The sequence below is a fragment of the Astatotilapia calliptera genome, chromosome 20, assembly GCF_900246225.1.
Source record: "Astatotilapia calliptera chromosome 20, fAstCal1.2, whole genome shotgun sequence".
Lineage (NCBI taxonomy): Eukaryota > Metazoa > Chordata > Actinopteri > Cichliformes > Cichlidae > Astatotilapia > Astatotilapia calliptera.
The window spans coordinates 2,976,963-3,002,494 of NC_039321.1; the positions used below are offsets into that span (position 1 = coordinate 2,976,963).

Consider the following 25,532-nt stretch of genomic DNA (forward strand, 5'->3'; position numbering starts at 1 on the left):
AATGAAAACATGACTGTAAATTCAGACACGTGAGGTTGTGCTGAAAAGGATGAGACCAAACAAGGCAAAGTAAATCGTTTTTAAAGGTGAAATGTGGAGGGAAAATCAAAAGTAGTTAAAAATGGCCAATTATACCCTGGACCCCTGAGGGTTAAACTTTTTCTAAAGTAACGCAATAGTTACTTTTCAAGTAATTGATTACTTTTAGAATATTGTAACTCCGTTACTAACTTTTTTGAAGAAGTAACTAGTAAATATAATTAAATACTTTTTCAAAGTAACTTGCCCAACACTGGTAATTAGGAAGCAATTCTGCAACTTAGTGCAGATGAATATTAGCTGGTTCAGTCCCAACTGGTGGCAAATGAAAAGGTGTCTGATTTATGTAGCTCTGCATTTTCAAAGTTTTGTGTTCCAGGTGCTGTGTGTTTATTTTTCGCACAGCTGTGGCAGATGGAGATACATCGTTCATTTATGTTTCTTTTAGTCTTACTGGCTTCTTTAATACAAATATGAAAAGCAGTGACGTACATTTAAAAAAACAAAATAACTGCTGTTAGTAAAAGACTGTGTGCAATAACTGTTCTTAATGCCTTTGCATTCATCTGGTCAGCCTTCTCAAATCTCCAGTAGCCTTTGTTCTGAGTCAGATGATTTACGGTGCTGAAAAAGAAAAGAAATATAGAGATTTTCATTAGAAAGAAGGGTTTAGCTGTGAGCAAATGTGACTCAGCCAGCCCAAGACCTGTCCATCTAATCCAAAGTTCATTTAGTGTTTATGTTCAACCAGAATCTCACTTCAGAGATGCCAGCATCTGAACAGTCTCAAACCAGCAACATTCACTTGATTAATCAGCTGCTCTAACTTAAAACTACTTGCCTGTTATATCTGCCAACACATCCTTGCATATAGGCTAGAATCTGCTCCGGTTACAAGTCTTCAAATCAATAAATACTCGATTACTATTAGAACATGGGCCTTTTCAATTTGTAGAAACCAGGAAAATATGATGAACTAAAGTGAAAGAAACACGAGGAACTGCAACAGCTTAGATGAAAAAGTAAAAGCCTATGCAGCAGTGACCTCTATGGACTGCTACACAGATGCAAGTGTTTCAACCTTAGAAAAGTGATGGCAGAGATACTAGCCAGAGAAAATGTTCATTTAAGTCAAAAAAAGTGTGCATTTTTAGTGCAGGGGTTTAAACAATCCCCAATTAAGAAAAAGATTTCCTGCTCAAACACAGATGGAGACACAAACCCCTCTGGATCTATGTCAGGAAGAGCATTCAGCGTAAAAACTCTGCCGCATAGAGAGTGGGGAGCTACCCCTTGTGTTGACCCCTTGTAAGCAGGAAGAAGTTAAAAGTAGCTTTATTTCAGTTTCTGGCAGCAGACTTCTCGGCACCGGTGCACCCAAACTGGTCCCACAATGTTTGGAGCATGAAGTTGTCCAAAATGTCTTGAAGCATTAAGAGTTGCTTTCACTGGAACTAAGTGGCCAGTGACGTATAATTTATTATAATTTATTTTATAATTTCTCTTCAGCAGTGACTTTCTTTACACCACTGCATTCAATGCTTTCCTTTGTGCTTGGTGATATAAGGCTTGAATGCAGCTGCTTGGCTATGGAAACCCATTCCATGAAGTTCTCTATGTACCGTTATTGAGCTGATCTGAAGGTCTGTAGTGACTGATTCAGGAAGTTGGTGACCTCCAGAGAGTGAGAGTGATCCATTCTTTCGCAAACATTTAAAGAAGTAGTCTGCATGACTAGGTGTTTGATTTTACATCTATGGCCATGGAAGTTATTGGAACATCGGAATTTAGCAAATCGGATGGATGATGTATATATATATATTAGGGGTGCAACGATACACAAAATTCACGGTTCGGTTCGATACTTTGGTGTCACAGTTCGATATTTTTTCGATACAAAAAAAATGTTCATGCCTTTTTAATTTATCATTTATTAAAATTATAAATATATATTTTAACTCAAAAGTACAGTTTTTAAATTTAATGTTGCTGAAACAACAAAGTAATAAAAAAATAAATCTATCTGATGGAGAAATCTCTCATCTTTGGAAAAGAGAGTTTATTACAGAGAAATGGCTCTTTCCAAAATAAAAGCTCTACTATCCGCTTCTTCTGGGCTATATTCTCAGCAGCATATTAAACATATCAGGTCCCCATAAGGAGAATCCTGTGCTAACGGCTGTCTAAATGACTCGGCTAAAGTTTGTAGCATGCATGCTTGTTCTTTTTGTCTGCTTCCACTTGTCTTTGCACTAGGATGATGTCGGCGTAAATGTGCAGTCATATTCGTTGTGTTCCCACTAGTGCTGTCAGCGTTAATCTGAAATGACGTTAACGCCACAACACGGCAAATCTCAGTTAACGAGCTACCGCGGATCGCCCCGTGCGTGGGGCTGGACGGCCAACACGTTAACGAGCTAACTGCGCTAACACACTAGTTCCCACCCATGTAATTGAGCATTGCGTGGCACATCCAACATACTGTTTTACTTTAGTCCATGACTCGCTTACCTTCAGGGTCATACGTCACATGAAGACCAAAATAGTTCCAAACGCCACATCTGACAGCATCGTCAGAAGGAAAGTTGATAAAATAAATTACAAAATTTTGTATTGTTCGATACATATGCGTACCGAACCGAAAGCACTGTATCGAACGGTTCAATATCGATACGAGTATCGTTGCACCCCTAATATATCTATATATTTCTCTGCTATTTCTCTGATTCCAATGATGTTTCTGCGGTAAAATTTCATCAAAAGTATGGATTACTGCATTGAGAATCCTGTAACCACTTACTAACTCAGATTTCGGGAGGAAGGTTTATAAAATGCCAAACACTTATACACCACTTTGCGTTTAATCATTTGTTTTGTCGTGTAAAAAATGAACTAAAGTGCGTTTACCTGAAATTGTACTGTTCCGACCTCCTCCAGTTCAAATGGTGAGTTCTCTTCCCTTTTAATCAGTTCTTCTGCAGCATTGAAACACTTTTCCCATTGTCCTTCCTCAATCATTGTCTTCAGGAAATCAGTCAGCTTTTCTTTGGCCTTTTTCCTTAAAAGGTCTTTCCGCACCAAGCCCTCCTCCTCCAAAATCAGTTTGTAATAGGTTTTTCTTCTGTCAAAGCAACTTGATATTTTTTTACAGCATTTTCTCCAGTTAATTAATGATATCAGTGCTGTTGCTCCATTGACAAACATGAGCAAAAAGTAGCCAACTCTCTGAAAAAGAAACACAAAATGCATTCATATTGTTGTGTTAATATGACAGGTTCAAACATATGAAACAGGAAGAAAATACCACTAACCCTGGACTCGTTGTTCAGCTCAGTGATGCGTAGTCGCTCCTCAATAGTGAGCTTCCACTTGTCTTTGCAGGGTAACTGTGCCTCTTCTGTTCTGTTAGAGAGATGGCTCATACAGCAGACATACCAGTCTCCACTGAAAAACAGATATGCAGCCCACAGCACACTAACCAAAGATGCCTTTAAAAAGTGACGGAGAAACGAACCGCAAAACCTGCAGCATTTAGAGCCACATGTACCAACACATGTGAATCTAGAGACTCTCTGAAAGGAGCTGCTGGTCCACAGCATTAAGAGAAATATTATTATAGAAGGCAGAAACATGTAAATGCTGCAGTCAGACACTTGTGATTTGCAAGTGCATTCAAAGTTGCCGCTAAATAAAACAGAAATGGTAAAGATCACAATGATGACAATGTAGGTACGCCGTTTTCCCGAAGCAAGATTTGTGATTAAGGCCTCCATCTCTGATTCGATCTGCTGGTATCCTGCTTATACCCTCTGAAAATATACAGTACTAACAGGAAACCAAGCACTTCCTGTTTTCAAAGTATGTGCACATATAAAACTGCAAACATCCTGATTATAAGACATTGTTTTGCACCTTTAGAGAATCATAAACAGTTATGAGTTCTTCAAACAAAGTAAACCAGCACATTTTTATGTGACATAAATTTGTACCATGACTTCTCAACAGAGTTTGAAATTTGAGGCAGCAGAACCAGAGAGTGTGAAGCATTCAGTTTCATATAATTCATGATCTGCTCCAGTAAAGAGTCGATGTTTGCTGACAGTGCTGGAGGTAAACACGTTATTGTAATCACATTACATTTGTCTTTAACACCCGCATTCTGTTATTAATAGAATAACAATGAGACTTTTGCTACATACAGTGCACGGTTCAGCTGTGAATAATAAGAGAGAAGCAGAGATGATGACTCCCAGGGTGGAATGGTCAAATATCGGCTGGCTCCATAAATCACTACAGAATCCCATCTTGACATTTACACTAGAATAAACACACTTACAGCCTGGTCCAAAATGATTTTAATTTCAATTTCTCCCATTTGAATAATTGCATGTGGGATATGTGCCATTCATTTAGGTATTTTAAGGCTTAAAGTTAGCAGTGTGATTACTCGGATTATCAGACATAATATGGCTTGCTGTGGGGTACATACTATTCAAGAAATTTGTGCGATCCACCTTCTAGTTTTTCATACAAAATGTATTTGTTTGGACAGTTTTTAAGCTCCGTGTAACCCACACTGTCGGAGCATCAACCTTCACAAAAACCTGGAAGTCATGCACATTGTTACCCAAGTCAATTTTGTGCACTACATATATTTTTGATTTTCCCTTTGTTGTAACTTTTGCTGCTTCATGCATCGTACCAACCTTTGGGAAACAAGGAGTCGCAGGAAACAACATGACCCAAGGCGGCAAGGTCTCGCTGGCTTTGAGTCATCCATGGAAAAGGAGAGGGCATGAGTCACTCAGTGCTGTGTCTTTGTATTCACAGTCGCCTCAAAAGCTTTTTCTGGCCTGCAAAGCAGTTGAATACTTGGATACATGCGATGGTACATTGCCCTCTTCTACAGAGTTCATCGCTTTCTTAAAATGCTCCATACTTCTTCAAGTACCACTGCTTAAGCAGGGGTGTCAAACTCAATGGCACATTTTAGGTCGCGGGCCAAACAAGATAAACATTTATGGACATTTGGCCAGAGGGGCCGATGGCGCGATATGACAGCCTCGCTTCTGTCAGTCCGCCCCAGGGCAGCTGTGGCTACAACTGTGGTTTGCTTCCGCCAGTGTGTGAATGAATAGTGGAAAAGTGTTATATAAATGCAATTCATTATTATTGAATCCGTTCAGAAAAGATTTTAAGAAATCTCCCAGTCTATTCTATTCACTTCAATTTTATTCATATAGCACAAAACCCCAACCGCAATCGCCTCAGCATGCTTAAAATCTTTAATCCTGAGCCTTCAGCTGGTTTATATTTGTCAGGGAGTTTTCTCCAGTTTTCCATTTAGTGGACGACTTCTCACCTTGTACTCTTGGATACTTTAGTAGATGTCAGCAGCTTATAACTACCAGCTGAATTTGGCTTATATGTCCATTAAATTCCAGTAAACATTTAAGTTGATATGGTTTGGAACTGTGCATGGAAATAAGGTGAGCGTATTAATTTGCTTAACAACAGTGGGTGTGGTGTAGCTTTAAATTCATATTATATTTAACTATAAAGAAAAACAAAAGAGCCACATAGTATAAATATATATGTTCATTAAAGTTTTTATTGCATGATTATTGGCAGCTGTTTCCTAAAAGTAAACACTGACATGAACAATCCCCATGTGAGTTTATTACAGCTTAAAATTGAAAAAGAAAGAAAAAACATTATTCTTCAAAAGAAAAACAAATTTTTAGGCTGACAAAACAAGACCAACCACATTTTTTCTCTGTTCTTTATAAAACATCCATCCATCCATCTTCTTCCGCTTATCCGGGGCCGGGTCGCGGGGGCAGCAGCCCAATCAGAGAAGCCCAGACCTCCCTCTCCCCAGCCACCTCCTCCAGCTTATCCAGGGAAATACCAAGGCGTTCCCAGGCCAGCCGAGAGATATAATCTCTCCAGCATGTCGTGGGTCCGCCCTGGGGCCTCCTCTCGGTGGGACATGCTCGAACACCTCCAGGAGGCGGCCAGGAGGCGTCCTTGTCAGATGCCTGAACCACCTCAGCTGGCTCCTTTTGATGTGGAGGAACTTCTCTCCCTATCTCTAAGGGAGAGGCCAGCCACCCTTCGGAGGAAGCTCATTTCCACCGTTTGTATCCGCGATCTCGTCCTTTCGGTCACTACCCACAGCTCGTGACCATAGGTGAGGAACGTAGATCGACCGGTAAATTGAGAGCTTCGCTTTTACGCTCAGCTCTCTTTTCACCACGACGGACCGGTGCAGCGTCTGCATCACTGTGGCTGCAGCACCAATCCATCTGTCGACCTCCGGCTCCCTTCTCCCATCACTTGCGAACAAACCCCGACATACTTGAACTCCTGCACTTGGGGCAGGAACTCATCCCCGATCTGGAGTGGGCACATCTGAGCATTTACATTGTGGAGTAATGCTGCTAAGTGATATTCTTTACTATCATCATTGTTATTGTTATTATTATTATTGTTATACTGAGATGTATATATACGCTGCATATATAAATACAGCCAGCAAAAGACACGTCACAGCAAAGAGTGTAAATACAAAAGATAAGACTGTGGCAAAATCAGCTTCTTTAGGGAAGTGCTGCTTAAAGAAAGACAACAAAGGCTTTAATTTTTAACAACCTTAAAAAACAACACAAACTTATAAAATGCCCCCAAAAATGACAAGTACAAAGGTTTTTAAAGGTAACTTCTACTATCTCACATTACTAACTGCTCTAATCTAGAGAAAAACAACATTTAAAATGAGAATTTTGGAGGTTTTGTTCTGTCAGCTCCTTTTCTGTTAAAGCTCACCTCTGATACACAAATACATCAGAGTTCCCAGAAAGCTGACTCTGGATGTAGCATTTTGTTTAGATCAAAGTTTTTAGATGAAAGTTTTTATCCCCTCATTCAAAATTTTGAATGCATTTATTTTTGCTGTGTTTTATCTTTCAAGTTTTCATCTGAATTCCAAACGTACAGCATTTTACTGCTTATTTGGAACATTTTTAAATTTATTCCTCAATTAAATGTTGTGTAGCTGCAATATAAACTCCACCTGTAGAAGAACCTCTTTATGTTCAAGATGTCGAAGCATTCGGACGTATGTAGCGGCACAGTGCTCTAAACTGCACAGTTGGCATTGAGCACCTATAATTTTGTTATACATGTACAGTACAGTAAAGTGCTATTCTATTCTATTCTATTCTATTCTATTCTATTCTATTCTATTCTATTCTATTCCAGTGCCACCTCTCATTATATTTACTTCAAATGTTAATTTAAAAGTTAATTAACATTAACAGAGAACTTTTTCTCCCTAATAAATAAATTAGACTTCTAGATGAATTTGAAGAACTGGGTTAGCTAATGACAAAAAACCCTGAGCCCCCAAAGTAAACCTTTTATTATGAGATCATATTTCTGATTTGGCCTTACCTTCAAGCCTTTATCCTGTTCAACTAAATCAGTTAAATTTGTAATTCTGTTATAATTAAAATAGAAATCCTGAGCCTTGAAGATATTTGCAATTTGAATGTAAGTAAGCAATGAATATTCACAATATTCCATTATGAATATCCTATTAAGCCCCGAGAATATTTCAAGCACCATTTTTTACAAGCCAGCTCACCTTCACAAAGAACATATGTGGGACCAGGATGCATCACAAACTTCCACCACAATTTACCAAAAGCAGTGCAAATTAGCAGGGCACAGAAGAGCAGACCTGATGGGTGATTAATATCCTTACAAAAATAACATGGTGAAAGTGCAGCTTTTACACTCTGGAAACAACAAGGCAGTTCATATAAAAACAGGCAGTGGATGAGAATGGATATGTTCTGATGTAAGGGTAAAGTCCTGATAGGAACTCGCAATTCTCAACAAGACAGTTTATGTTGGATGTTGCAAAGTTTTGTGCATGTGCTGCAGAGAAAATACATGCAGAGCCGTTTTGGTGCTGCGCATTCCACAGTGAATCCAAGAGAAACACCCGTAATCCAGAGAACCTGTGCACGTTCCTGTTCCTACACTCCACTATTTTCTTTTATCCAGTTGCGATATTTGGTAACTTGGGTATAGATGCCAGGTTTGTTCTTGCGAGCGCAGCCTTCGCCCCAGCTCGTCACACCAGCCAGGAAGACCCGCCCCTTGGTGCTGGTGAAAGACAGGGGTCCACCAGAGTCACCCTGAGAATCAGAGAGGAGAGAGATTATTTTCAGCTTGAAGGTTTTCTGTGAGTCCCAATAAGCATTAAAAAAGGACATATTAACCGATCCCCGATAACCGACATGATCCCCTTTTTTGGGACTTTTGGAAAAACACTCTGTGGACTGATGAGACATAAACTGAACTTTTTGTGTCCCATAACATCTGGCGTTAAAGTAACAGCATTTCAGAAAAGGAACATTATACCAGTACTTTTGGGTTTTGCAGGACAATGATCCAAGATAAACCAGCAAGTCCACCTCTGAATGTCTTAAGACAAACAAAGTGAAGACTGTGGAGTGGAGTAGTCAAAGTCCTGACATGAATCTGACTGACATGCTGTGGCGTGACCTTAGAAAGGCATTTCCTACTTGAAAACCCTCCAGTGTAGCTGAATTACCCCAATTCTGCAAAGATAAGAGAGCCAGGTTTCCTCCACAGCGCTGTAAATTACTTTGATTGCCATTAATTGCAAATGCTTGATTACAGCTGCTGCTGCCATGGGTGGCCCAACCAGTTACTAGGTTCACTGTTTCACACAGGGCCATGCAGGTTTGGATTTTCCCCTTAATAATTAACACCTTTATTTACAGACTGCATTTTGTGTGTTATCTTGTCTAATATTCAAATTCGTTTGATCTGAAACATTAAAGTGTGACAAACACAGAAATGTAGTTTATTTGTTTTAAATAAAACATCTGTCTATTACAAGCATTCGAGTTTGTACCTGGCAGGCGTCCACGCCTCCTTTGAGGACTCCAGCACACAGCATGTTGTCGGTCACCGGGTCTGTCAGGAGACTCTTGCACACTGTGCTGTTGATGATCCGGACTGCTGCCTTCTGCAGTACAGCCGCCCCGGAACCTGATAGACAGCAAAATTACTTCTAACAGCGCTCTGGTTCTTTGTCATGATCTGACTTTCAGATGCTTAAAGTTTGTTGTTTATTTTTTTGTTTTTTAGATCAGTCACCTCTTTTATTCATCTTATCCAGTTACCCAAAAACATTTTAACGGACACACTGTGCACCGTGCCATGTTAAATTTTCGGCTAACAGTTTTTAGGGTACAAAAATACTCTTATACCTGTAAAATGTAAAGTGGTGTATAAACACAGGGCAACTTGAGAAGCTCCCAGCAGTCCTATTGCAGTGAGGGAGAGTTTAGGCTCTCTCTCTAACTTTAAGTTTTGTCTAAAGGGAACGTTTTAAGCCTAATCTTAAAAGCAGAGAGTGTGTCTGCAAACTGAAAGGTCCGTGGAAGAGGGCCTGAAAAATGAAGGCTGTGCATCTCATTTTACATGTAAATATCGCACATTTGAACCAGCAGTCTGAGAGTGAAGTGCTGTGGTAGGGTGAATTTTATGTTGAGGAACATTGTTATCTTTACTATTAGGTCTTTCAGAACAATGCTTAGTGTTGAATCCACTGGCTGGCTGGGCAGACACATCTGTGGGATCAGTTAAGTTTGTTTGTGGGAACGTTTCATTGCAGACACATTTAAAAACTTCCACAACACTTCCAGTGTGGGATATTCGGACGTTTCAGACAAGCTGTGTTCTCGTCATTCTCATCATCTCACCTCCCTCCCTGGTAGCTCCCCAGCCAGTGATCCAAGCCTCTTCTCCTACTGGGAAGTCATGCGCGGGGGAGGGCAGGCAGATGGGCCAGATGTTCTGGTTGAGCGTGACGCTGTTGTCCAGTTCCATGAGAGTGATATCATTATCGTAGGTCTCAAGGTCGTAGCCCGGGTGAACGATGATCCGCTTCACGCCCCGCTTCATGGTCCACTTGCTGGTCTGACTCTGCTCGTGAAGACCCAGAAGAGCCTCCCATTGGTTAGCCTGAGAGAATCTACATGAAAAAACAGCCAAGGAATTCTTTCAGTTCATTTATGTCATTTGTCTGATTTTACATTAAAAAGCACATACAAGTACATTAAAAAAAACAAAAAACTGTAAAATTTGTGGTACACAAAATTCAAAGCTAGAGCTCCACTAGAAAGGATGTGACTTGTGTCTGGTTTTGGGAGGAGTAGTTAGAGATCAAATGAGCAGGATGTATAATATACAGGAAAAGACATTATTTTGTAGTTAGTGATACTGAAACAGCCGGTCTGTAATCATGCTTCTGTGATATATATGAAGTTATTGGGTTCTGAACTGCAAAGAAACAGTTGAGTGCATCTCATAGTTTTCGATCACTCTACACATGTCCCCCACTTATACCCATGCCTCTACAAAGTGTATGCAATCTAGTTGAAGGAGTGTCCTTTATTTCAACAGCGGTGAAAAAGTCACAGTGACTCAAATGTGGTGAACAGCACTGGTGGTGAGCAAAGATTGATTCAGTATCAGTAAGGCTCTCGTGTTTTCAGTGCACTCTAAGCTGACAGATGACGGCACAACCACAGTCCCAGTCGTTTCTACCTAAAGTTCATCTCTGACACAGTGTTCACAATCTAAACAGGGATTCACAGTACAAAGTGCCACGGATGATGAGTGCTCCACAGGCCGCTGGTCTTGCTGCTCACTTGTAATGACATATTCACACTTTGAAAGTCTGAATTCAGCCTCTAAGGACAAAATGTCTCTGTTATAGTTGGAGATTGAATTCTCATCAACGGTGATGCTTAACAGAGAATTTTGGTCTGAAACAAAAGCTGATGTCTGCACAAGTCTGACGTCCACATTAAAAATAGAGAGCACTCAGTGTAAGTGGTGAGAACAGGAGAGAGAGATGGGCAAAATTTAAATAAGGTTTTTGGTTTTTCTGAGGTCTGTTTCTGGAACTTTTTAATCACACTTCATATCAGTAAACACTCAGCCCCGTCATTTCAGATAGAGGAGCTCCTACTTGTCCTGAACGCAGTGGGCGGCGGTCAGCAGCCAGCGGTTGCTCAGCACAGAGGCTCCACACACATGTCCCATTCCCTTGAAGTGGAGGCTGACCTGCCAGGGCCACTCGCCCTCCCGAGATGCTTGTCCTCCCACGATGCGAGAGCTGCGGTACGGCCTTATCCCGCACTCTGAAAGCACACATATGTGCAGGCGTTACCGCCACTAAACTCCATACCACAACCATCTGTAGGCAAGTGTGTGGTTAACTTACCACAGTTATCCTCATCAGAGTCGTCGGTACAGTCCTGCACTCCATCACACTCTGGGTTCATTTTACTGATGCAGAGTTTGTTTTTGCATTGGAAGGTGAACTCTGAGCATGTCTGCAGCACCAAAGCTGAAAGACGAGAGACACGTGCAGTATCAGTGAGCAACTCTGACCCACAGGTATCCTTTACCTCAAAATGCTGTTTGATTAAAGATTTTCATGAAAACCATACATTTTCAGAAGTTCTTATTTGAACTTTACTTCTTACATTTTTCACATTTGGACTCATCAGACGCATCACCGCAGTCATCTTTTCCATTGCACTTCAAATTCTCTGCAATACAGCGGCCATTTTTGCAGGAAAACTGCCCTTTGCATGTTTCTGTAAAACAAGAGAAAAATCACTTATTTACTACCCTCCACTCGAGTGTTTAATTTGACCTGTTGCTATTTTAATTCCAGAGCTCTTTTAAAGGAGTCAGTTTCAACAAAGACAAACACAGGCTAGTCTTCCACCTTTCTTCCACATACACTGCCTCTGCATGTCAACAGATTCTTATGGAAATGTGATTGCACAACCCTCTGGTCTGATTTGCCTGCTGGGCTTCCTACATTCCTCAACAAAACTGGCTATACCGGCAGAACAACCTCTTGCATTATCTGCCACCTTGCATTTATAGTCCAGTTTTTATTACAGTACTGTTTATGCACATATTACTTTAAAATGTATGGAGAAAAGTGATAAAATTTGCCTGTTGCTTTGGTGAAGTTTCAACTAATTCTTTGTATCAGTACTTATTGAAAAAAGACATCTTTTTGGCTTTTATTATTTCCCTCAACTTGAATGTCTTTATACATTTTTTTAATGCAGACCCTCAGTTTATTCTCCTTTTTTTAATCTCCTCAGGTTTCTTCTGATTGGCTGCCCCTCCCAAATATAAAGGATTTGATTGGCAGGCAGGTGGGGCTAGTGCAAATGCAGTCAGACCTACTTATCTAACAAGAGCATATTTGGGATATCCTCTGTCACTGACAACACTGCCTGAGTTTTTAGTGCAATAAACTTTAAGCGATGTTTAAAATAAACATCAACTGCTGAAATAGCTCCAGTTTATTGTTTCGCTGCACTCACCACAGTTTTCTTCGTCCGTGTTGTCTCCACAGTCGTCCACCCCATCACACATCCAAAATTTTGGTTTACAGTGACCATTTTTACACTGTATCTGAGATGCATCACACTCTAATGAGGCACACAAAGAGAACCCAACATTGTTAGGGACAGAAAAGGTGAAAGACCATTTTCGATGTGCTCCTTTAATTTCATTCTTTTCAGACAGAAAGAAGTTTGACGGTTTGGACTCACTGCAGTTGATCTCATCGCTGTCATCTCCACAGTCGCCCCAGCCGTCACACCGCAGAGTGTTATTGATGCACAGGTTGTTGCTGCACGTGAACCTTCCTGGACAAGCTGATAGGACAAACATAATATTACCTCATTTGTTCGCCGGCTTCAGAGAACGCTACAGTCCTTAAATTAAGCATGTATCCTTACGATTGTTCGGGGTGAAGGCCTCGTACTCAGCAGTGAAGCCCTGATCAACGTAGGAGGAGTCCGACTTAAATGTAATGGTCATCTTGTTGCTGTTGATGGTGAACACTGGGCTCTTCAAGTCGCTGCCACACAGCCTATAACAAAAAAACACAAAACAATGTAACTAGGTTACATATTTTACACACACACACACACACACACACACACACACACACACACACACACACACACACACACACACACACACACACACACACACAGAATTCTACTTTACTGTCATTGCACATGTCACAAGTATGAGGTAACAAATTGCAGTTTGCATCCATCCAGAAAGGGCTTTTGCAATAATATAGATATAATACAGGATATAGATCTATTATAGGTATGTTACACATATGAAGGTATGTTATGAAGATACTATAACTTTAAGTATGTACCGGCTGTAGCTGTAGTGAGTGTACAAGCTATGTACAGGTTATACATATGGTTAAACAGTTGTAAACAGTTATAAAACTGTAATTATTGTATTGGACAGTATGATTGTCTACACAGCATTTACAGTAGTACACTTATCTACTTTTTCTGTCATTCTCAGTCCGGTCCTTGTACCCGACCATTGGGACAAAATGTTTTGGTTTATTAAGCCACTCATTAATCATAAGTGACTAATCATGACTAACTCATCAACCATTCAAACATCAAGGCAACAAACTCATGCAGCAACATTACTGCAACAGTCAGTAAACATTTGGACAGAAATCAGAATAATCAGCAAGTATCCAAAGACCTCTGAAATGATCTTCAGGAAGCCTGGAGAACTATTCCTGAAGACGACTTCAAGAAATGATAAAAACACTTGCCCAAGAATAAAAAGTAGCCATTCCAGGTTTTTGCCTCATAGGCTACGTTCACACTGCAGGCGAAAGCGTGTCAAATCCGACTTTTTTGACCATACCCGATCATGGTGTGACATCGTGAACGGCACAAATCTGATTTTCAAATTCGACCTGGGTCACTTTCGTATGTGGTGCTGAATCCGATACATATCTGTCTAAGGAGTTTGGAAAGAAAAGCGTCTGGACTTCTTTAAGTTGCTTGAAGGCGTTTCACCTCTCATCCGAGAAGCTTCTTCAGTTCTAAGGTCAAATGGTGGAGAGTCCCAGATATAAACCTAGTGGGAGTGACCCCCCACAGAGGGACAAAAGGACCCCTGATGATCCTCTAATCGCCTGAGCCAAGGTGTGAAAGCGAGTGTGGGTCCCAATCAGCCAGAGTTTCGGGTGAGCTCATTGTGAAACCTGGCCCCACCTTATCATGTGATTTCCTGAGGTCAGATCGCCCAGGATGTGAGTGGGCGTTAAGGCATCTGGGGAGGGATCTCAAAACTGGATTATAGATTGCAGACAGTTGGTGTCGTAAACCCCGCCTCTGTTCAAAGATGGTCGCTCACAGTGGACATAGATGGCTTCTTTCACTCCTCTTTCAAACCATCTGTCCTCTCTGTCCAAAATGTGGACATTGGCATCCTCAAAAGAGTGACCTTTGACCTTTAGATGCAGATGGACTGCTGAGTCTTGTCCTGTGGAGGTGGTGTCGCATTAAATCCGTCTTTTACGTCACCGACACAAGACAGACACCAATTATCAGCACCTGAGAAAACATCGTGAACGCTTCCTGGCCATCCAGTGAAATTGTTGCGAAGACAACGTTGGAGAAATGCGAACATTTTCTTTGTATATAATCTGCAGATTCTGACAGAAATCTGCAACTATCCTGTGAAGCACCGCTCCTCTAAAACAGCAATAATGATCATTATTAGGCCATATGTAAATAACAAAATAACTTTATAACTTAAAGCAAAATTGGGAAACGTAAAATCCGAAACAAGTCTTTATATTAAGGGTCATCAGTCACACAATGCTGTTTTGGTCTGGGTCCAAACAGAGCGCGTTGTGTGTGACGTCTTCTTTTGAGCATGCGGAGCTCTCTGAGGGTTCACACTAGAGCGCGTTTGCTGTCACATTTTATTTGTAGTGTGAAGAAGCAGACAAAAAATCAGATTTGATCAAAGAATCGGAATAGAGCATGAAGACCTGCAGTGTGAACCTAGCTATATACTGTATTTCCATGTATTTCACTTCAGCTATTTCCCGTTCTTCAAGCTAAATATAAGGACATTGGTGGTAATGTAAGACCTTTTAACAGCACTGTATACTAAGAATAACCTTTCTTTAAAAGGCATAACACTGCTCGTTACTGACCTTTCACCATTGATCTCAACATAGTCATGGCCGCAACCTTCAGTTTTATTTCCCAGCGAGAACTTATTGAACAGAACCTTCAGAAATTTGTTGTTTGCAACCTGAAAAACAAAGTAAAAAACAAATGAAACAGGAGTGTAAAATATTTAAAACATGATCAACTAATAAAAATAAGTCCAATAAATAGATTTTCTGATTTGTGCTTTTAATAAATTTAAAATGAGCAATGATGGAAAAATGTCATTGTCGTCATCATCATCATCTATGGGGTTTATCTTTATAAATAATAATTATATTGTTTTGCTAAAGACTCAGTTGGTCAGTGTAAGAGAAAAGTTCGTTTGGTTCTAGGTCAGCTAACTGAAAAGTGTCATTTCAGTGGAGGGAATGAAATTCAGTTTGTGTTCAGGTTGGCAGTGAAGCATTTGCACCTGGAGGCAGAATTTAAAGTTGCATACAATCACTAAATGTCCTGCAAATTATTAATTAAACAATAATTAAGCCAAAATGCAAGAGTGCATAGAAAAATAAGTACACTCCTATTAAGAGAGTGAGTACTCGAGTAATTGAGCATCATCCAGAGTGAGCGCCTCTATAAAAACAGGTGTTTTGGCAGTTTGCTGGTCTTTGCTGGTTGTTCAGGTGTCTGTTACCATGAGTCTGCTGGAGTGCGGTCGTAGGAACAAATAGGATGCTGTGCAGAAGCCTCAGTAAAATGAAGGCTCACCTCGATGTTCCACACACATGTGGTGCGAGGAGGGTAGTTGGACGGGAAGAACGGTGAAGAGATGGAGCCTTTCTCTCCAGTCAGCGTGCCGCCACAGTCTGAGGGACGCACAGTTCATACTGACATGTTAGATCATCTACAAAGACTTTAGCTGCAGAATGAATAAAGTTTATGCCGAGATAGCATCCTTTAGATCTGACCTTTAACACATCCATCCATCCATCCATTCATTTCCGCTTATCCTTTTCAGGGTCGCGGAGGGCGCTGGAGCCTATCCCAGCTGTCATAGGGCGAGAGGCGGGGTACACCCTGGACAGGTCGCCAGTCTGTCGCAGGGCTAACACACAGGGACAGACAACCATTCGCACATTCACACCTAGTGACAATTTGGATTAACCAATTAACCTATCCCCACAAGCTGCATGTCTTTGGACGGTGGGAGGAAGCCGGAGTACCCGGAGGGAACCCACGCAAACACGGGGAGAACATGCAAACTCCACACAGAAAGACCCCGGCCTGATGGTGGAATTGAACTCAGGACCTTCTTGCTGTGAGGCAACAGTGCTAACCACCGTGCCGCCTTTAACACAATTACTATTATTATTATGTACTGATTGAAAAATTATTACTGTAATCTCTGGGCTGGAAACATTAGGCAGTCTTAAGATTTCTGCTGCTGTTGCATTTTTTCCCAACACACATTTAAGTCACACATTTCAAGTCTTTCATGCCCTGTGGAAATATTTCACAAAGAGCTGACAGCTGTTCAGAAGACGTTTGATTTACTTAGTGTAGTCTGAGGAATCGGAGAGTAGTTTGCTCTGAAGCCGGGGAAGTTTTTCTCCTCATTAGTGACCAGCATCAGCAGCATGACGTTTCCAGAGGAGATGAAGGACAGCGGCTGGTGAGGGTATCCACACTGTCTGAGCGGACAAGGGAGAGACAGAAAGAAACCTTTAGTGCTCCTGGGGCCGGGTGCATAACGCATGTGTCGGCACAAAAACGTTTTAATGCCTTTTCCCCAACACAAACTGGTGTTGTACGAGGCATGCCCTCTCCCTGCTCTGCGTATGCCTGACATGTCCCTCTGATTTCCTCATTCCGTATGCTGTCCAATTATGGTCACTCTGAAACAACTAAATATATATCTCCATATCTTTACATTCGTTCCATAGTCTCTGCCAATTTTTTAACCTGAGCCAGTGTTTCAGGGTAAACAATATTCAGGAACCCGGTTACTTTAGTCTGAACATCCCTTTGTGTTAAAAATGAGCAGCTATTAAAACACAGAATAAGAATATCAGCCTGTTTTGTCTTGTTTTCTCTGAGATAGCTGACACTTTAAATTCTAGGAAGAGATCGTTCGTCTCACTCTGTCATAGCGCGTTTCTCTATGGGGACGAGCGAGTCGTAGATTTTGATGAAGTCTCGCTGACAGTCGTCCTCCAGGATCAAGTCATCAAAGTCGAGCTGGATTCGGTGTTGCGGGTCTGCCCGAAACTTCCACTGCAGGTAGGCGTTTGAAGGGTACGGAGAGTTTGGAAATCCCGGAGACTCAACGTGCCCGGAGTTTTCGATGTGGATGTCGATGCTTTTCCTCTCTGAAAATATGACGAGAAGAACATGTTTTGGATGAAGTATACCAGTTGTGAAACAAGCAACTTTAATTTTTTTGGAACATTTTAACAAGTCAAACTTTACATAGAGAATTACAGAAAAAAAAGAAGTTCCCACCACGAAACTGGTTTATACCTGAAAGCTTGGTTTTGGTCAAGCGTGGATCTATAGCTGTAAACACAAAGATAAATGTGTTAGTAAACCACATATATCAGTTCCTCGTTACTAATTAAAACAACAATAATCATTTTTGCGTTTTTGATTAAACTTTACTCGATGTTTTTAACAAAACCTTGGAGGAAGAATTCAGAGCAGATGTAGCGTCAATATTTGAGAACAGACGTATCGTAGCGGGACGTCTTGATGTCTCACTGTCGTCATTGGAAACAAAAGCTTACTGCTTAGTTTTGCTGTACAAGCAGCAGTGCTGCAGTTTTTTGATCATTTGTGAATCGCAGTGAGACACAAGTAAGCTCCTGTCTGTCACCAAATGTTATAGTTATGATTATACATATACACCAGGACTATGACTCTTACTACATATAACTATATATCCTCCAAGGGTTTATGCAGTTTCACCACTTTAGGAATCTATTCGCTCCTCAGTCTTTAACAGTGTCCAGCATCATGTTTGTATGAGACAAAGAAGCTTCTAGAAGATGTTTCCCCATAAGAAAAGATAAGAGCTGAGTTGAAGAATCCATTAACCATTAGAAGAAGAACCATTCATCGTTAAAATGTCTGCATGTAAGTTAAATATACTTTTTAAATTAATTTAATAAATTTTTTTTTAAATTAATTAACTAATTTTTCCAAGAGTTGTCAAAGACAGCACAGTGCTCCAGGTTTAAAGGGTCATATCAGAGCGTAGATTTTACTTTTCAGTGCAGGCAGATGAAGAACAGACATATGGAGAACAGCTGGTGGTTAAGTGCCCATAGTGAATACAAAGCTAATAATAATTTGATGTAAAAAAAAAAGCTTGAAAATTGTTTTGGATGAACAACCTTGTAGAAAACTAATCTGTGAGCCGTCAAACCTTGTGTCACGATGTCGTTGACACTCAGGGCGTCTGTGGGTTTCAGCAGGAATCGTCCTTTTCCGCCCTCCTGACTTCCTGCTGGAGGCTGCATAGAGTCGATGGCTTCATCCAGCGAGGCTTGCTGGGGTGGGGGGACATCAAACTCTGATTCGTAATAAGCCACAATGGTGTTCGACCCTCTGTCGCCCTCACTGCACAACAGGACACACAGAGGATTTGTACAGGCTTCATTCAGTGCAACAGAGAAGCAACTGCGCATTACAGCTATGTACCAATCAGCCGCCTCAATACAACAATCAGATTAGTACTGTGTAGGTCCATTTGCTCTCTGAACTATCAGAGCGTGGACTGCACTTATTGCCTTTATTTCTGACCCCTTAAAAGATCTTCATTGATATTCACTTTTCCCGTCACTGGTGATATTGTTGTGGCTGGCTGGTACACGCTGTCTCTTTCACAGTACCTGAAGGCCTGAACGGACGAATGGTTGAAGTATCTGTCCAGCAATGAGTTTTTGGAGTACATCAGTTTGAGCTGAAGAGAAAAAGGTCACATTATGGCACCTATTACCTTTATGGCCTCAACAAATAGAGAAACAAGTGACAGAGGAAGACACAGAGCAGAAGTGGTTAGAAGTAACATCAAGGTTACAACTCAGACTCGCAGCACACAATCATGTAGTGACGCAGAGTGGAAGTGTAGGAGTGCTATCACCTCTGCCTACTGATAGTGCTGATAGTTGTTGGAGGGTTCTATGTTAGAAATTTGTGTTTCTAAGTTGAGGGTGTAACAGATGCTGGTGAATGAAGACAGCTGCACTCCAAGATACCAATTATACACACACACACACACACACACACACACACACACACACACACACACACACACACACACACACACACACACACACACACACCACTATACATGCATCTATATTTCAGATTGTTCTTGTATGTCTTCTAAATATTTATTTCTATCACAGAGCAAACCTGAAGGTCTCATGATGAATGTATAACACCGCATATATGGAAAATTCCCATGATGCTTTGGAACTGTCAGGTCTCACCTGTTTGCAGACCTGAGCAGCCAGGTTAGTGAACTCAGAACTGCCAGGCTCCTCATACTGTGGCAGGAATTGCTTGTTGTTGATTTCCATGGAGCCGATATAAATTCTCTTCATTTTCACATGCTGGGGCTCTGAAGACACACAGAGATGTTTCCAATATCTTTATACACAACATTCTGATCACAACTGTATATAATTGTTATAACAATTTTATGGGTGAGTTTCCCTTGTGGACTGGACCTCTCTCTCTTACAGGACAAATAACACTGCTACAGTCGTGAGAGGAAAGCTGGGGTAGTTTCTTCACTCATTAGTGAGACGTCCTGGCTTTGCCGAGGGTATTTTTATAGTGACAAACTCTTCTTTCCAATAAATGAAGATCTTCTAAATTAGCGAGACACCATTTCCTCTCCATTATCTGCATCAAGCTGTGTAATTGAGATTTATATCAGGGAGTCAATTATTCTGAATTTGAAGCTTTTGTTTTCATAGGAGCCATAGTATCCAGAGTCATACGCAGCGAGGACGTAACACTATTAATGAGATAATCCAGTCCAGGTAGCTGCTCTGTTTCAATTAGACCTTACACCTGCCAGACAAGGTGTGTCCTAGGATGCTTAAGGCGTGTGCTGCTGAACTTGGGGAGCCGCTACAACGAGTCTTCAACCTCAGTCTGCGACTGGGGAGAGTGCCCGCCCTATGGAAGACATCCTGCATCGTCCCGGTCCCCAAAAAGAACCGGCCCAATGAGCTGAATGACTTCCGACCCGTGGCACTGACGTCACATCTTATGAAGACTCTAGAGCGGCTCTTCCTCAACCTCCTCCGACCACAGGTACAACATGCCCAGGACCCACTACAGTTTGCATACAAGGCGGGTGTCGGAGTGGAGGATGCCATCCTGTACCTCCTACACAGAGCCCACTCACACCTGGATGGGGGAAAAGGCACGGTCAGGATCCTGTTTCTTGACTTTTCCAGTGCCTTTAATACCATCCGGCCCTGTATGCTTCAAGAAAAACTGAACAGGATGGAGGTGGACCCCTGCCTGGTGGCTTGGATCTCCGACTACCTCACCGACAGACCACAGTACGTCAGGCTGAAGGACATCACGTCTGACACTGTGGTCAGCAGCACAGGAGCACCACAGGGAACTGTGCTGTCCCCTCTTCTCTTCACCCTGTACACCTCTGACTTCTGCTACAACTCTGAATTATGCCAAATTCAGAAGTTTGCAGATGACACGGCCATCATGGGGTGTATCTGGGATGATCAGGAAGAGGAGTACAGAAGTCTGGTGAGGAACTTTGTCGCATGGAGTCACACAAACCACCTGCAACTCAACACCTCAAAGACTAAGGAACTGGTTGTGGACTTCGGGAGGTCCAGAGAAGGTCCACTGCCGGTTCAGATAGAGGGGGAGGAGGTGGAGGTGGTCAACAAGTACAAGTACCTCGGGCTGTGGGTGGACAATAAACTGGACTGGTCATGCAACACAGAGCACCTGTATAAAAAAGCCCAAAGCCGACTGTACTTCCTCAGGAGGCTGAGGTCTTTTAACATCTGCAGGAAGCTCCTGAGGATGTTTTACCAGTCAGTGGTTGCTGGAGTACTTTTCTATGCTGTGGTGTGCTGGGGGAGCAGCACAGCAAAGAAGGACTCATCCAGGCTGGAGAAACTGATCAGGAGGGCTAGCTCTGTGGTCGGCATGAAGCTGGACACTCTGGTGTCAGTGGCAGAGAAAAGGACACTAAAGAAACTGATGGACATTATGAACAATGCTGGGCATCCTCTGCACACGGCCATAAACAATCAGAAGAGTCTGTTCAGTGACAGGTTGCTTCTCCCAAAGACAAGAACTAACAGACTTAAAAACTCCTTTGTCCCACACGCCATCAGACTGTTTAACTCCTCTCTGGAGGGGAGAGGGAGGGGAAACAGGAGGACAAAGGAGGGGGGAACAACTAAGCTGTAGTGCCTCTTCACCTCACTGTACAATACCTTGTGCAATACTTTTGTAAATAGTCAACAGTGCAATAGACTCAATACTTGAAATGTGCAATTCACTTGTATTTTTATTTTTTATTCCTATTTATTCTATTTATCCCCTTTGTATATTTTATTTATATTTGTCTCTGTATTTATATATGTGTGTGTGTGTGTGTGTGTGTGTGTGTGTGTGTGTGTGTGTATATATATATATATATATATATATATATATAACAATTCTGTAACTGTAACTTCGGTCGTTGCTGTGCTTTTTTTTGGAAGTTGAATTTCCCAGAGGAACCCACCCGAGGGATTAATAAAGTTCTATCTTATCTTCTCTCTCTTATCTTATATCCTGTCTGACATCAAGGCGCTCAGATATGTATTTTCAAATCCAACCCCCAGCATCAGGTTAGCTGAATGTAGTTTGATGAAGTCAGCTTACGGCAAAACAGCCCGACCAGCAATGCAATCACAGCCAGAACACCAATCACCAAGGCGACTCCTATCCCTGCCCCCTTCTTGTTGCATGACTTCTTCTCCACGTCCTTGGGATCTGGAGCCTGCAGAAATGCTTCCTCAACGTCATTGTCCTGCATACAGAGATAGTTGGAGAAGACAAAGTTTATCAATTGGTTCAGGACTGTACAAAATCTCAAAGTGGCCTCAACATTTTTGTTTTGTTCAAGGCCAAAGTTTGTTTTTTATCTTTGTTTTTTTGTGTGTGTTTTTTTACAGTCTGGCGTGCAACGTTATCAGGTAGGAATAGCAGGTTAGTAGACAGCAGACTGTGGGCTATTTACTCGACTGCAGTATTGGATGGTGTTTTCCAGTGACAGCAGCACAGCGCTCGGTCTAAATTCAACAGTCCCCCAGCTTTTTGAAGATGCTGCTGTTCAGCATGTTTGTATTCACTACAGACTCTATATAAAAATGTAGAAGACTCACTGTGAGATTTGAAGCCTGAACCAGCAGTTTGCAGTTTTTAAGGATTAAAATGTCCAAATTGGACCACAGAGTGGACTCCTAACTTAATGGGAAACATAGTGACCTGAGTAAGTTATTATATCCATGTCACAGCCTGACTGAGAATCCAGCCATCTTCTTTTGCTCATCCTTATTCCGGGCAGCTGGAGCCCATCCCAGCTCTTACACCCTTGACTGGTCCATTAACAATAGTCAGTAAAAGGCACCAAGCAAAATGGAGTGCTCCATCTGATCCCTAATTTCAAGTATTAAAGTTAACAAAAAGAGGAGTTATAAAAACAGCTATTATGACAACTAGAAAACTAGCCCCACAGGGTAAACCAGATTTTGTATAACAGATGTAAACGTGTTTATTTCTGTTGTATAGTTGTGCTCTTTAATACGGGAGTCTGTGGCGACTGACTTAGTATTTTGGCACCTGGTTCAACTGTGCTTCCTGTTTGCAGGTTAGTGACAGATACATAAGTTCATCCAAGTTCATCTCATGTAAATTTGACTTCTGTCAACTTGTTTTTTTTTTTTTTCACAGGTTTTGTGTTTGTACAGCCACAGCTTTTCAGATTACTTTTCAAAACTGCCTGTTTTGTTCAACAAACATGTTTGATGCACATTTTACACAAAACTACAAAAAAGAGAAACTTGAGGCAGCACTTGCATATGTACCTCCATTCCTTCCCATCAGTCTTAAGCAAATATGCATACATTAACTTTTTCCTCCCCTCATGTCACTGCTGACATTTTGAAAATAAAATGATCCAGCAGTGTGAATGGGAGAAAACATCTAGAACTATTAACTAGTGCTACAACAAAGTGGAGTCAGAATATACAGTGAGCACAGCAGACTGTAAGCACCAGGGACATCGCCCCAACCTGATACTTTAGTTCAAAGTTGATGATAAATTTGTGAAAAGGTGTTGCCTTCAGTTTTTAGTTGTACTTATGACTGTAAAGGCAGCAAATGAGGACACAGTGTGTTTTCCAATGCACTGTAAACCTGTTCAGCTGTGTCAAGCAGGGTGTTGCTGCACAGGAATGTCTCTATGACTGTTATGAAATGCCAGCATGTTGTATCCTGGACACACCATTAGATCTCTAATGCAGTGCTTTAAAGAGCTGGTTGGTGCCTCATTATAGGGTGTGACATAAATGCTCTCCCTTCAAACAATCCAAAAAATCATTTGTCTCAAAGGCAAAATTGTGTGAAGCAACTATACAACTAGCAACTGTGAACTAACCCTTCCACAAACCCTGACATAATGTGCACATCTAACCACAATGTGTGATTAACATTAATCTCTTTAATAAACTAGATATTACACGCTTACATAGAAGATCCAGAATGACTGACCAAACAAACACTGTTTGTCTTCAGAAGATAGAATTGATATCAGTATAGTTTTGCGCAGCTTTTCTACCAGGTTCTTGAATGAGCTCCAGCTCTATTCTGGATTTTTGAAGCCATTTGGTAAAGAGGTTAAGGTCAGTATTACTTTACTAATTAGTTACTACTTTCATGGGGGAAAATACTTTGTGAGCCTTATTTTTTTAATGTTACAACTGGCAAAGGGCAAGAAATAACCAATCTAGTCCAAATACTAATCACTCCACTGACGTCCACACACCTGCAGAAACACTGGTGGTGAGATAAGAGTTGTAAGGTTGCACACCCTGACGGTGCACACCCTGGACCGGGTGCCTAACAGTGGGGTTGTTTGTGCCCAGGTCACTGATCACAGGGGACCTTCAACTGTGTCCACAGATTATTTACTGACAGGTGTGGAGGAGGTGAAACCATCTACATTCTTTCGATGCCTGAGCAGTGTTTAGTCTACTTCTGGTTTCACATTAACAAACATACAAACACATTTACAGTGAAACTGTATAATGTTGCCACATTAATCAGGCACTGGAACATAACTGCTTTTGGGGTGGAAATTTGAGATTGATTGCTTCAATCCATCTCCATGTCGGTTTCTCAAGTTAAATGTTTGATCAGAAAATGTTAATCAGCTCATTATCATATAAAACACCAGAAATCAGAAAAGAACAAACGCTGATGTCGTTTCCAGCTCTTTGATTATTAAAACTGAACCAGGCGCCGTTCTGTCATTTAAACAACTAATCAATAAAACCAAAATCCACCCTCAAAGAGTGGAAATATGCAGGTTCAATGCCAGAGGCGCGCCAGGTTTCAGTGGAGTTCAACAGAAACCAGTGCTCACATTACTCGAACAGATCGCACTTAAACTAATAAAACCCGCAGTGTGACGTGGGAACCGGTTCAGCCTATGTTGTAAAGCTAATCCAGAAATCCTTCTGCACATTGTGCATATCAGTACGTTCATAATTCCAATATAAATCAATCATATTTATGTTTTTTAAAACCTGTTCCTGGTGTGACGTCACTGAGAGGTTACCATAACAGGTGTTGGACTTACCCGTCTGGGACGGAACTTTTGTCCTGAATCCAGGGAATCCATTAGTCCCTTTGACTTTTTCTTTTCTTTCGTTTTTTCCCTCTTTTGTCGCTTATCGATTTTTGTCCAACACTAAAATCGCAGCGCGGTCATGGCGGCGACAGGTGAGCAGCGGCAGGTGTCTCTCTCTCTCTCCCTCTCTCTCTCGCTCTCTCTTCCCAGCTGAGCAGAAACGTAAACAGCTGTCTTCTTCTTCTTCTTCTTCTTCTTCTTCTTTGGATTTTTGTCTTTTTCTGACAGGTTAGTTAAAGATGCTGTAGCCTGGCCAGAGTCGGTGGTGTTTCTGGGTCGGTGTCAGAGCGGGTTCTACAGCGAGAATGAGGAAACAGGGCAGGGCGGAGATCAATGGGGGGGCCAGAGAGGAGGAGACTGTGTGCTGCGGGTGGAGCACACACCTGTTACTTCATCTGCAGACTTCCCATCAGCCGCGGCTAAACTCATCA

At 41.5% G+C, this 25,532-nt stretch overlaps 1 protein-coding gene across 1 annotated transcript; it reads right to left on the reverse strand.

The window, feature by feature from the left end:
- Positions 1 to 6,637: 6,637 nt before the first annotated feature.
- LOC113013415 (suppressor of tumorigenicity 14 protein-like) lies at positions 6,638 to 25,390 on the reverse strand. The gene is made up of 19 exons (XM_026154295.1): positions 25,051 to 25,390; positions 22,071 to 22,218; positions 19,637 to 19,767; positions 19,034 to 19,104; positions 18,568 to 18,761; positions 17,664 to 17,699; positions 17,284 to 17,512; positions 16,698 to 16,834; positions 15,912 to 16,009; positions 15,185 to 15,285; positions 12,924 to 13,057; positions 12,735 to 12,839; positions 12,504 to 12,611; positions 11,640 to 11,753; positions 11,375 to 11,500; positions 11,120 to 11,291; positions 9,846 to 10,117; positions 8,993 to 9,129; positions 6,638 to 8,246 (listed from the first exon to the last, which is right to left on the reverse strand). Exons 1-19 carry the CDS (start codon positions 25,090 to 25,092, stop codon positions 8,085 to 8,087), a joined length of 2,517 nt encoding a protein of 838 aa, XP_026010080.1. The 5' UTR covers positions 25,093 to 25,390; the 3' UTR covers positions 6,638 to 8,084.
- Positions 25,391 to 25,532: the final 142 nt, after the last annotated feature.